Source organism: Rana temporaria, chromosome 5 (assembly GCF_905171775.1).
Source record: "Rana temporaria chromosome 5, aRanTem1.1, whole genome shotgun sequence".
Classification (NCBI taxonomy): domain Eukaryota; kingdom Metazoa; phylum Chordata; class Amphibia; order Anura; family Ranidae; genus Rana; species Rana temporaria.
In genome coordinates, this window is record NC_053493.1 from 377,328,653 (window position 1) to 377,342,874 (window position 14,222).

At 46.1% G+C, this 14,222-nt stretch overlaps 1 protein-coding gene across 1 annotated transcript in view; it reads left to right on the plus strand.

Moving 5' to 3' along the window:
* The window catches only part of LOC120941315 (fibrocystin-L-like), a 319,487-nt gene that overhangs the window by 209,632 nt on the left and 95,633 nt on the right, over window positions 1-14,222 (plus strand). The window contains exons 45-49 of the mRNA XM_040354640.1: window positions 9,079-9,158; window positions 9,256-9,385; window positions 9,466-9,595; window positions 12,356-12,597; window positions 13,377-13,513. Coding sequence (XP_040210574.1) covers window positions 9,079-9,158; window positions 9,256-9,385; window positions 9,466-9,595; window positions 12,356-12,597; window positions 13,377-13,513 — 719 coding nt within the window. The remainder of the gene's footprint in view (window positions 1-9,078; window positions 9,159-9,255; window positions 9,386-9,465; window positions 9,596-12,355; window positions 12,598-13,376; window positions 13,514-14,222) is intronic.

Consider the following 14,222-nt stretch of genomic DNA (forward strand, 5'->3'; position numbering starts at 1 on the left):
GTACAGAGACACAGGCAAAAGCATGGTCAGGATGCAAGCTAGGTCAGGAGGATCAGTGGAACAGAAGCAAAAGGAGTAGGCAGAAGCTGCCTGTGGAGGAAAAGTTTAGAGAGTAATTAGGACAAGTCGGGTCAGCAACCGGAGTCAGGATACAGGAACACAGGGTCTCAGGATAGACAGGAGGCTGAAGATGAAACAGCACTGATCCTGAGTTGGGATGGGCTCGATGTTCGAGGTGAACATAAGTTTGCCTTGAACATCAGCTGTTCCTTTGTTAATAGAACAAACAAACATATGGGGTGCTCACGGCAAGTTCTCCGCTGCGGAGCACCCCATAATGCACTGCGAGATCGCAGTGCATTGACAGCTGCTGATTGACCAAAGCATGCACCTGACCTGCATGCTTTGGCCAATCACAGCATAATGTGCTGTGAGAGCCATGATTAGCTAAAGGCAGGGTGCTTTTGGCCAATCATGGCTCAGGGGTCCACGCCACACACTATATAAGGCTGCTGCTTACACAGCGGCCCTATATAGTGAATGAATGGAGATTAAGCAGGTAGTGTAGTATAGTGTGCACTCAGTCAGTGGAGTAGTCAGAGTGTATAGTGCAGTCAGTGTATTATATATCAGCCCTCAAAATTTCCACTCGCCTACTAGCATTTGGCGAGTGGATTTAAGCTGGGGGCGAGTGATGACAGGGCTACATGACCAATCTCCCTCCAATCTGTGCCTACACTTAGAGTCTCGATGAGATTGGCGGCCGAAGAGAAAAGGTGCATGCTCGGGAAAAGTAGTCTGGTGAGCCGCGCACAGGCAGAGCAGTACACAGGTGCTCTCCTTACAATTCTCATTAAGCCATGGGACCTAACAGTATGACCTCTCTGAGCCTGCCCCCCCTCCCCCGACCAATGTAGCTGGAGAGCAGAAAGTAATGAATGAGGTGGAGGATTGCGAAAATTACCACTCCGATGCAGCGCTCACTGAAAGTTGCCCTGACATGACAGCGGCAGCCTTCCAGTTTGTACAGTTTTCTTCTCCTTGTGCTCTATGTAAGTGTCCAGCAGTTCAGCCTGAGCACTGTGAACAGACTGGTCTCAATGTGTGCTGTGCGCTGTCAGTGTGCGCTGTGCTATGGTGTCAATGGCTGTGCAGTTGTGTGGATCTCAGCGCTGGATTGTACTCCCTCCCGCTGTGCTGCACCACCTCTCCTCACTGCCAGCCTGAATAAAAGGGGGAAGTGGGGACATGCAAGCGTGGAGCCGCACACAGGCTCCTGATGATGAGATGAATGGGAGAGAGAGAGGATGGATGGGAGTTGCAGAGGAGACAGCAAGAGAATGGGGAAGAGACCCAGTTCTAGTGCCCTGTCCCTCTGATCTGCCCCCAGTGCCCTGTCCCTCTGGTCTGACCCCAGTGCCCTGTCCCTCTGGTCTGACCCCAGTGCCCTGTCCCATTTTGTTAAAGTTGTTGTTGGTAATATTTAATTTTGTAACTTGATTCTGCATAAAACATTTAACAGTGTCATTCCATGAGATAATCTACGAGGGCGTGTTTACGGGTGCAATTAGGTGCAGGGCAGTGTATGAATTAGGTGGGGCAACTGGTGGCGAGTAACTCTTGAGGCCTGGCTAGTAGCTCAGGACTTAAAATTTTGAGCCCTGTTATATATAATACAGTTCAGAGTATATAGTGCAGTCAGTGTAGTATATATAATACAGTTCAGAGTATATAGTGCAGTCAGTGGAGTATATATAAGACAGTTCAGAGTGTATACTAAAGTCAGTGTAGTATTATAATACAGTGGAGAGTATATAGTGCCATCAGTGTAGTATATATAATACATTGCAGAGTATATAGTGCAGTCAGTGTAGTATATATATATATATATATATATATATATAATACTGTGGAGAATATATTGTGCAGTCCGTGTAGTATGTATAATACTTTGGAGAATATATAGTGCAGTCCGTGTAGTATATATAATACAGTTCAGAGTACAGTGCAGTCAGTGTAGTATATATATTACAGTGGAAAGTATATAGTGCCATCAGTGTAGTATATATAATACCTTGCAGGGTATATAGTGCAGTGCAGAGTATATAATACAGTGTATTGAAGTGGTTAAATGAAACCCTAGGCCTTTTGGGTCTGGTATAGATTTTAAGGGGAACTCCACGCAAAAATTGATAAAGAAAACAGCGCGGGGTCCCCCCTAAAATCCATACCAGGCCCTTTGGGTCTGGCATAGATTTTAAGGGGAACTCCACTGCATTTTTTATTTTTTTTAAATGGCGTGGGGTGCCCCCCAAAATCCATACCAGACTCTTATCCGAGCATGCAGCCTGGCAGTCCAGGAAAGGGAGGGGACAAGCGAGCGCCCCCCCCGTTCTGAACCATTGGGGTGTCCCCCAGATCCGGGCCCCCCTTATGTGAATGGGTATCAGGTACATTTTAACTCTCTACCCATTCAATGGTTTTTACTTTTTTGGTGAATGGGTAGGGGTACAATGTACCTGATACCCATTCACATGGGGGGAGGAGGTATCTGGGGGCCCCCCCTGATAAATGGGGGATTCAATCCATTGATTTTTCATGCATATTGCCAAGCAAGTTTAAATGACATTTAATTCCTTTAGAAATGTCATTATTGCTGTGGCACTGTTCTACACGTCGCACAGATGCACCACTTTACAGGCAGACTAAGGGGACTCCCCAGGCACAATATTTAAATAAATATTACATTTTTATTGTTTCACTTTAAGCAATATTAAAATTACTGCTCCTGAAAAAACAATTGTTTTTAAAAACTTTGTTTTGCATTGATACATATCCCCTAGGGCAGCACCCGGGTCCCTATACACTTTTTATGGCAATAACTTTCATATAAGCCAGGGGTGGCAAACACAAGGCCCGCCAGACCTTGCCATGTTGCCCGCGCCAACGTGATCCGAACGGGTTGATCCGCGGAGCGCACCGCTGCCTCAGCCTTAGGAAAGGCCGCGGCTTCGGCCTAGCTCCGGAGCGGTCGGCCATCTTGGTACACCCGGCGGCTGCCTAGGTCCCGCCTTCTGGAGCCTGCAGCTCCTATGATGGACGTCCCGGAGATCCAATCCCGGGACCGCGGGACGTGTGACGTCCATCATAGGCGCCGCAGACTCCAGAAGCCTCCTTGCAAGCCTCCTCCAGTCCACACCATGCACTGTAAAGATCCCGGCCCCCTCCTCTCTGCCAGTCCTTCCTCTCTGCCAGTGCCCCCCTTCCTCTCTGCCAGTGCCCCCCTTCCTCTCTGCCAGACCCCGCCTTCCTCTCTGCCAGACCCCCCCTTCCTCTCTGCCAGACCCCCCCTTCCTCTCTGCCAGACCCCCCCTTCTCTCTGCCAGACCCCCCCTTCTCTCTGCCAGACCCCCCCTTCTCTCTGCCAGACCCCCCTTCTCTCTGCCAGACCCCCCCTTCTCTCTGCCAGACCCCCCTTCTCTCTGCCAGACCCCCCCTTCTCTCTGCCAGGCCCCCATCTTCTCTGTCAGCTCCCCATGTGGCAACATGTGGCAAGTGACAATCCGCAACGTGTGGCAGGTGACTTGGCAAGTGACACGCTGAATCTGGTGACACGGAACCAGTGGCAAGTGACACGCTGAATCTGGTGACAGGTGACGGTGGCAAGTGACACGCTGAATCTGGTGACAGGTGACGGTGGCAAGTGACACGCTGAATCTGGTGGCAGGTGACGGTGGCAAGTGACACGCTGAATCTGGTGGCTGGTGACGGTGGCAAGTGACACGCTGAAAAGTAGAAATTTTGTATTTTTATTCTTGAGAGTAGGTGCGTAAATTGGGGCAGGCTTGTAGGGGCCCCATAGCATTACTTTGCCCAGGGGCCCATGATGCTATTGAGATGGCCCTGCAGGTAGGTGAAGTCAGTGTATGTCAGGTAGGTCTATGTATGTCAGGTAGGTCCATGTATGTCGGGTAGGTGAGGTCAGTGTATGTCAGGTAGGTGAGGTCTATGTATGTCAGGTAGGTCCATGTATGTCAGGTAGGTGAGGTCAGTGTATGTCAGGTAGGTGAGGTCAGTGTATGTCAGGTAGGTGAGGTCAGTGTATGTCAGGTAGGTGAGGTCAGTGTATGTCAGGTAGGTCCATGTATGTCAGGTAGGTGAAGTCAGTGTGTCAGGTAGGTCCATGTATGTCATGTAGGTCTATGCATGTCAGGTAGGTCCATGTATGTCAGGTAGGTGAAGTCAGTGTATGTCAGGTAGGTCCATGTATGTCAGGTAGGTGATGTCAGTGTATGTCAGGTAGGTGAGGTCAGTGTATGTCAGGTAGGTACATGTATGTCAGGTAGCCCATCCCATCCTATCCCACCCCACCATACCCCATCCCATCTCATTCCATCCCATAATAAGTAGTGGACACCTAGGGCCGGATTCATAAAGAAGATACGACGGCGTATCTTCTGATACGCCATCGTATCCCTGAGTCCGGCCGGTCGTATCTATGCGCCTGATTCATAGAATCAGGTTACGCATAGATCTCCCTAAGATCCGACAGGTGTAAGTGACTTACACCGTCGGATCTTAGGCTGCAATTCTAGGCCGGCCGCTAGGTGGCGATTCCATTGCGGTCGGCGTAGAATATGCAAATGAGTCGTTACGCCGATTCACGAACGTACGCTTGCCCGTCGCAGTAAATGTACGCCGTTTCCGTAAGAGATATGCGGCGTAAAGATAAAGCTGCCCCCTAGGTGGCGTAGCCAATGTTCAGTATGGCCGTCGTTCCCGCGTCAAAATAAAAAATTTAACGTCGTTTGCGTAAGTCGTCCGTGAATGGTGCTGGAAGCCATTTACGTTAACGTCGAAACCAATGACGTCCTTGCGACGCCATTTAGCGCAATGCACGTCGGGAAATTTTAGGGACGGCGCATGCGCAGTATGATCGGCGCGGGAACGCGCCTAATTTAAATGATCCACACCCCATTTGAATTAGGCGGGCTTGCGCCGGGCGGATTTACTCTACGCCGCCACAACTTTACAGGCAAGTGCTTTGTGAATCAAGCACTCGCCCGTAAAACTTGCGGCGGTGTAACGTAAATGTGATACGTTACGCCGCCGCAGATTTACGCAAAACTACCTGAATCTGGCCCACAGTCTTATAGATACAACCGGCCCTTTGAGGGCAACCATACTGCTAATGCGGCCCCCGATGAATTTGAGTTTGCCACCCCTGATATAAGCCTTTAAATTAAGACTTTAGATTTTTCATGTTAGTGTCCCATAGACTTTGAGGCCCCATACACACGAGAGGATCCATCCGCTGAAAAATCTCAGCGGATCGGTTTCAGCGGATAGATCCCCTGGTGTGTACGTTCCAGCGGATATTTATCTGCGGATATTTCCGAATTCCAGCAGATAAAAATTTGTAGACATGTCTACAAATCTATCCGCTGGAATCGGCACCAGCGGATCGATCCGGTGGTCTGTACAGACTCACCGGATCGATCCGTCCGAACCCATCCCTCGCATGCGTCGTAATGATTCGACGCATGCGTGGATATCCTTATATGACAGCGTCCCGCACGTCGCCGCGTCATCATCGTGGCGACGGTGCGACACGTCACCGCGATGGGAATTCAGCGCGGATTTCAATCCGATGGTGTGTACACTCCATCGAATTAAAATCCGCAGAGGATTTATCCGCGGATACGGTCCGGCGGACCGTATCCGCAGAAAAATCCTATCGTGTGTATGGGGCCTAATAGGGCTTGCATGTTCGCTAGAACTTTTTGCCTGTTCGAGGTGTTCTGGTGCAAACCAAACTGAGGGGTGTTTGGCCCATCCCTAATCCTGAGCACTGGCACAGTTTAACCACTACCCCACCGCGCCATAGCGAAAATACTGCTACAGCGCGGTGGAGTTATTCCGGGACGACGTCCCTGGGACGTCCTCCCAGAATCCTTCACTCGCGCGGCCGCTGGGGCGCGCTCCCGGAATCATCTGTGAGCGCCGGGTCTAGAAGACCCGGCGCATCACAGATCGCGGTAAATCGCCGCTGATAGCGGCGGTTTACCACGTGATCGCTCCGTCAAATGACGGAGCGATCACTTGTAAACAAACCGGCGTCATTACATGACGCCGGTTCCTCCCTCTCCTCTCTGTACCGATCGGTACAGTGTGAGAGGAGAGGGGGGAGAGCGGCAGCAGCAGCAGCTGCTGTGGGATGGATCTGTGACACATGCAGTCACAGATCCATCCCTCCCTCCCTGTGCAATACTCTGCAATTAACCCCTCATACTCTGCAATACCCCCATACCCCCCATACTCTGCAATTAACAGCCCATACTCTGCAAATAACCCCCATACTCTGCAAATAACCCACATACTCTGCAAATAACCCACATACTCTGCAAATAACCCACATACTCTGCATTTAACCCCCCATACTCTGCATTTAACCCCCCATACTCTGCATTTAACCCCCCATACTCTGCATTTAACCCCCCCCATACTCTGCAATAACCTGCCTCCCCATACTCTGCAATAACCCCCCCCCCCCCATACTCTGCAATACCACCCAATACTCTGCAATACCTGCTAATATGACAGAAACAAGATATTTTTATTTATTTTTTACAACATTTTAAGTGTTTTTTCTTTTATAGCGCAAAAAATAAAAATCGCAGAGGTGATCAAATACCACCAAAAGAAAGCTCTATTTGTGGGAAAAAAAGGACAAAAATTTCAGATGGGCACAATGTTGTATGACTGAGTAATTGTCATTCAAATTGTAAGAGCACCGAAAGCTGAAAATTGGTCTGGTGAGGAAGGGGGTTTAAGTGCCCAGTGGTCAAGAGGTTAAATAGTACATTTGGCCCCAACAACTGTCACGCACGAGCATGTCAATTTGCATGTGTATGTGCACGTATACAAGCACCATTGTGCACATGCAAATGCACAAGCATGGGCCCAATTCCTACATGCACAGAAATAAGCATGGATTGGCCGGTAAAGATGCACAGAAGTGCACACAGAGGAGCCATATTGTCTATGGGCATGCCCTTCCTGACAAAAACCTAGAAGCTGATTGGTTACTATGCACAGCTGCAGCAGATTCTGTGTGCGCCAATTTTCATAAATCTCCCCCATGTCTCATTCTCATTTAGTAAAGTTTCTGAATCTGATTATTTGCTTGATTTAAAATAAAGATATTTCTTAATTCAACCACTGTGAGTTCACCATTCACTTATTGTGATTAGATTTTGGGTCACAAAAAGGGCAGGGGTTCTTAAAACTATGCTATGAATAAGCACTGATTGTAGTGCGAAACGTCAGCTGTATGCCCCTGTCTTTGCTGTGATGTGTGGTGTTTGAAAACTTTTATCAAAAAAAGGCAACCGAGAAGGTTTTTCCAGAGTGCGGCTGTCCAAACATTTCTTTCTACATTTGGTTCTTAAAACTAAAAGGGAAATAAACAATTCTTGCACAACTCTTCTAAACTTAGAACATGGAGTAGATGCTGCTCCAAGATAATAAACGGGGTGCCAAGCGCCTTTGTTAATTATGAGCAATGAGTTCTCTGTTCTGTAGCTCACAACACACAGCACAGAGAACAGAAAGAAAGAACGCTCCCTGCTAACCTCACCCCCCACCCCCACTCAGCTCAGAGCAGAGGGACAAGAAGGGTTGGTAGCTCTGTGCAGTCTCTGCTCATGCTGTGTAATCACAGCACGGGCAGAGAGAGGGATGTGAGCTTTCTGCCGACAGCTCACGTCCCAAATAGCAAGGTCACGCCTGGAGGAAATCTTCTGCAGTTTTCTGTATGGAAGGCTTCTGCATTCCCTCTGTTAACCCTCCTGGCGGTATTCCCGAGCGTGACTTGGGGTGGATTTTTTGTGTTAAAATCGGTATACCCGAGTCACGCTCGGGGTAGCTATGCAGAGCCTGCAGCGCGCGCTGGCTTACCTTGTTCCTGGATCCAGCGATGCCACCTCGCTGTGTGAGCGAGCGGGACCTCGCTCGCTTCACGTTACGATGCACGGGGCGGAGATCGGCGCCAAATTCAAAAAAGTAAACAAACACTATACAAACAGTATACTGTAATCTTATAGAATCCAGTACTGTATGTAAATAATACACACCCCCTTGTCCCTAGTGGTCTGCCCAGTGCCCTACATGTTCTTTTATATAATAAAAACATTTCTTTCTCCCTGCAAACTGTATATTGTCCATAGCAACCAAAAGTGTCCCTTTATGTCAAAAATGGTTTTAGATCAGCTAGAAAACAGCGTTAATAAATTATAATCACTTGCAGAATTGTGCGATAGCGATTTGTGGGGGAAATTCGTCATAAAAAAAAAATAATGACAGCAACAATTCTGCAACTGAGCAAATTTCAGTGATTTTGAGTTTATTACATTATTGAATAATTTTTATTAGAATTATATTATTATTTGTTATAATTATTTATTATATTATAATTTATCATTTTGTTTTTAAAAAAATGTCATACCCGGGATGCCTATTAGACTCTTGTTTGATCAGATTTAAGTGAGTTATTCCTAAGAATTACAGGCCTACAGTATAAAACGCCATATTTCCATGCAAATAATGGTACCTCTTTCAGCACCTTTTTTCTGAAATAATCATACCGCCAGGAAGGTTAATCAAGTAGAGACCTTCATTCGTTTCTAGTTCATTCAGAAATAGAAACTGGCGCAGGAGGCACAGATAGACCTTAAACAGGTGTCTGCACTGTTAATGTGGCACGTGCCACTTCTGACAGTTTCCTGCACCATTATATTGGAGCAGGAAGCTTAGTTAATTCCTCGGGACATTTCCAAATATAGTCAGTAATATGTAGGCTCGCTGTGAAATAATGGGGTCAGGGCTTGATGTGACCCAATTTAGTTTGAAAAGTTGGGTAGTACATTAAAGTAGACTGACATGTGATTACTATTCTTTTATGTACTTTATAATTTATTATTGTAGTATTTTATTAAACAAAACCAGTATATACTATGCATTCTGCTGTGTAGGTAGGTAATATAAGAGTTTAATATGCCTACCTTTTTTTTACACCAGGAGGAACTCTGGTTTTTGATGAAGCTGACATTGAGCTCCGGGCTGAGAATATTCTTATTACAGATAACGGTGTTATGCAGGTATGGCTGACCAAAGCGCTACTACATAACAAGAGAATCCGTGGACTGAAACATGATTGACTATAATAAGGTTGGTTTGCTTTATGTTTATATTTAGGTTGGAACTGAGGCTGCCCCATTCCAGCACAAAGCTATCATCACTTTGCATGGACATTTACGCTCCCCAGAGCTACCTGTGTATGGTGCAAAAACATTGGCAGTCAGGCAAGGAACTTTAGATCTTCACGGTAAGTCAAATTTTATTTATTGAAATTTATTGAAAAACAAGCAGCAAAGGTCGAACCAGACTCCTGTTGATGTTTTCTAGGTATTCCAGTGCCAGTAACTTGGACCCGTCTAGCGCAGACTGCAGAGGCTGGAAGCTCTACTCTGCTTCTACAGCAAAGTGTGACTTGGAAAGCTGGGGATGAAATTGTGATTGCGTCAACTGGACACAGGTACATGGCACACTATTCTTCCCTCATCACAATGATTTTCTGTTGTGCTGTTCCCAGCTATCTAGAAGCTAATAGAAGTATCTGGAAATTAGTTTCTGAATTTTATACTTGAGAAAACTTGGCCAATCCCCAGGCAGAATGTCCTAGCAAGGTGGCTAGGTCAACCTTTAAAGCGGGGTTCCACCCAAAAGTGGAAATCTCGCTTATATGCTTCCGCCTTTTCTCCAGCGCCACATTTGGCACCTTTCAAGGAGGACCTGTTTTTGACAGATTCCCTTTCTCACTTCCAGAGAGGGTTTGCAGCCCGATCTCTCGGAAGTTTGACCCCCCCTCCTCCTTCCCCCGCTGCTGGGCCAATTAGAAAGCGCAGCGTGCTTCGTGCATGTACAGTAGGGAACCAGGAGTGAAGCCGAAAGGCTTCACTACTTGGTTCCCTTACCAGGAATGGCGGCAGGCGAAGCACCCGGGAGGCGATCCAAAGATCGGCTTCGGTGCTGACATCACGGGCTCCCTGGACAGGTAAGTGCCCTAATATTAAAAGTCAGCAGCTACCTTATTTGTAGCTGCTGACTTTTATTTTTTTTTCAACCAGGCTGGACCTCCTCTTTAAATATGGTGGAGCCATGTGACCAGGGGAGTCGGTGGAAGATAAAGTGCTGAGGAGGCTGTCAGTGGCCTAGGGGGCAACCCCTGAGTCTAGGGGGGGGGGCTCTGCCTCCAGGTTTGGCTCAGGCTGCCTTGGGATTTGGGAAGATCCTATGAGCAGAACGGTTTGAGAAGCAATCTTCACAAGGGGAGAGACTACAATGTGTAGCAAGCTTTCAGAAGGACAGCGCTGTGCTTAACCCTTTTATCCCTTACCCTGGGGAAACTTGGAAGCATCCAAGTGGGCTGGTGGACAAGCTAAGAAGACTGGTAGTGCCTGCAGACAATTAGAGATACTGTTTGTTGTGCTATTTTTCTAAAGGAGACTAAGAGCTCCTAGTCTTCAAGGGACTTTTGTCACTGATCCTCAAAGACTAAGGGTGTCTAGGAATGAGAACAGTCCAGGATCCTTACTTTGCACAGAGGAAGGAAGTTGTCCCCATTCATTGGTTCCCCTCAAATTGGGCATCCCATAACTCCTCTACCCTATCCAAGTTATTGTCTCTAATAAAAACAACAAAAACACACCCAGGGACTGATTTATTGGGTCTTGATTCAGGTGAAAAATGTGTATTGCCTGGCTGTGCAGGAATAGGGGAGACAGTCACCAGCAGCCCTTATGGGGTAGTACTATGTATATACTGTGTATAATTTACAGTATCTCACAAAAGTGAGTATACCCCTCCCTTTTTAAATATTGTATTATATCTTTTCATGTGACAACAAGTAGTCAGTAAAGATTGTATAACAGTGTAGATATTCTGTCCCCTCAAAATAACTCAACACAGCCATTAATGACTAATCTGCTGGCAACAAAAGTAAGTACACTCCTAAGTGAAAATGTCCAAATTGGGCCCAAAGTGTCAAAAAATATTGTGGCCACCATTATTTTCCAGCACTGCCTTAACCCTCTTGGGCATGGAGTTCACCAGAGCTTCACAGGTTGCCACTGGAGTCCTCTTTCACTCCTCCATGACAACATCAAGGATCTGGTGGATTTTAGAGACCTTGCACTCCTCCCCCTTCTGTTTGAGGATGCCCCACAAATGCGCAATAGGGTTTAGTTCTGGAGACATGCTTGGCCAGTCCATCACCTTTACCCTCAGCTTCTTTAGCAAGGCAGTGGTCTTCTTGGAGGTGTGTTTGGGGTTGTTATTCAAAATGCATTCTGATTGGCCAGACATTGGTGGGTGGCAACCCAGTTTGACAGTTCTGCATCACTCCCACACAGAGCTGTCTGGCCAATCAGAATGCATTTTGAAGGCACATGTGGTATCCCCCTACTTGGGAGGAGTAGCAGACTGTTTTCTGCATTGGGATTTCTGTGGCCGTGCCTTCTAAACGTGTTCTGATTGGCCAGACAGTGGTGGGCGGCTCCCCAGTTTGACAGCTCTGGACCACTCCCACACAGAGACACACAGCCGGCGTCTCTCCAAGGCTTGTTGAGGCTTCAGCTGTGGCTGACATACTGCGCTCATGGATCCCTCCACAGTGACTTCCCAGCGGTTCTCCTGTGATCCTGTAACACTGCATGTGGAAGCTCCCAACCACTCTAGCACTCTGTAAGTGCGCCCACATTGTTCACACATTTTTCTGTGTTTTTACCAATATACTGAATAAATTCTTATGCTGCTTAAGGATTGGCTTGGCGCTTCTCTCTCCTCTCTTTGTCTTTCTTCATAGTGATCAGGTTCCCCAGCCCACGCCTGAAGCAGCCTCGCTCTCTTTGCAACACCCATTCAGAGAATATATTTAGAGACTATCATTTTTAGGGGTTCTTCCCCAGAACTTTCAATCTATTTGTCATTTCACATGGTTGTACCTTTATGTATCAGCATGCAGATGCATGCCTTTTCATTTAATCTATATCATCAGATGGTTTAGAGCTGAAGAACATTATACCAATATTAGCTGTACTTATTGCAAATCCGTGCTTGAGAAGGGTATGTTAACTGAAAGTAATAAAGAAATATTTATTTGATATGCAAATTGAGTCATCTTTGCTGTTCTATATGGATTGTTCTATATGAAGCAATTTGCACACCACTTATAAATCATTGATATGATCACATTCAGCCTTCAGGTGACCTTATAAGTGCATTATTTTCCCAATAGGCATAGTCAAAGTCAGAATGAGAAGATGACTTTACAATCTGTGTCTGCTGATGGCAAAAACCTGACCCTAAGTAAGTCACTGGTTTACCAGCACTTAGGCATATCAGTCACCTTGCCTGATGGAACAGTCTTTGAAGCTAGAGCTGAAGTTGGCCTTCTTACAAGAAACATTGTGGTTAGAGGTTTCACCAATGCAGAATGGAGTGATACAATTCCAGCCTGTCCAGATGGATTTGATACAGGTAATTTACTGTTTTCTATAGCATTTGCATATTATTACACCATGTGCTGGAGATACATTAATGAATGTCCTCACCTTAGTAGCCACCAGCCAACACTTTGCATCGCTGGTGGCTCTAAATTCCAGCTGTCATCAACAGTTCTGGTTTCTTCTGAAATCAGGAGCTAATTGGAGTGGTTTCCCACCATGTGATCACTATGTCAGCTATAATATATTGACCACAAGCAATCTAAAGGCTTTTGTGGGATGGCAATGCCATCTATTTAATAATGCTATTGTCATATACAATTACATTTACAATATTAAAAAAAAGTATAACGTATGTAGAATTTATTTGGCAAAAAAAAAAATATAAGCAATTAATGTTTTCCTAAACTTTTGTGCATTTATCAACATATAAAAAAAAAAAAAAAACACAGCAGGGTTTTTGCTAAAACAGTGTACCAAACAAAAGCCTTTTGTGTTGTTAAAAATAATATTTAGGTTGGCAAATAACTAACTTGCTATTTAAAAAAGTATCCAACCCTAGCTCTCCATAAAGTTTTAGTGTCACCTAGAGATCATTGACACGGGTGTATAGTGTTCCAACTCTGGCTCCTCCCTCTTCCTTCAAAAAAGGGTTGAGGTGCCCATGTTGGTAGAAGTGTCTATAGACTTGCTAATATTATATCACTACGGAGAGTTTTTATTGTTATCAACGGCATGGGTTTTGGAACTGTGCATGTCCCATTTGCGCTTTACACTACCTTGTTGAACACAGTGTGCCATTTCTTGTTTTAGGTGAATTTGCTACACAAACATGTTTCCAGGGAAGGTTTGGAGAGACAATAGGAAGTGATGAGTTTGGAGGATGTATAATGTTTCACTCACCAGAGCCTGACAAGCTGCAGTCCATTGGAAGAATAGAATATGTGGAGGTAACTGATATGTTGGGAATATGTGTACATTTCTACCCTTATACCTAATGAGCAGTTGTGGGGACCTCACTACAAGGGTTTTTTAATTTATTTTATTCCAGAGTGCACCTTTAACCACTTAAGCTCCGGACCATTTTGCTGGTCAAAGAACAGGCCACTTTTTGTGATTTGGCACTGCGTCTCTTTAACTGACAATTTAAAAAGTTATAGCGTCTACAAAATAGGGGATAGTTTTATGGCATTTTTATTAATATTTTTTTTTTACTAGTAATGGCTGTGATTAGCGATTTTTATCTAGACTGCGACATTATGGCGGACACATCGGACACTTTTGACACATTTTTGGGACCATTGTCATTTTTACAGTGATCGGTGCTAAAAAAATGCACGGATTAATGTCAAAATGACACTGGCAGTGAATGGGGTTAACATGTAGGGGGCGCTGAAGGGGTTAAGTGTTACCTAAGGGAGTGATTCTTACTGTGTGGGGGCATGGCTTGGCGTGTGACGTCACTGATGACAGGGAACAGACGATCAGTGACAGTCTGACTAGGAAGCACGGGGAGAGGTTTGTTTACACTTACCTCTCCCCGTTCATCAGCTCTGTGCTCCGATCGCGGGATACCGGCGAGGATCAGTTCCACAGGTCCCGCGCGCGCAGTCACGGAGTACCCGACCGGGGCGTGCGCGACCCACGGCTGTACATATT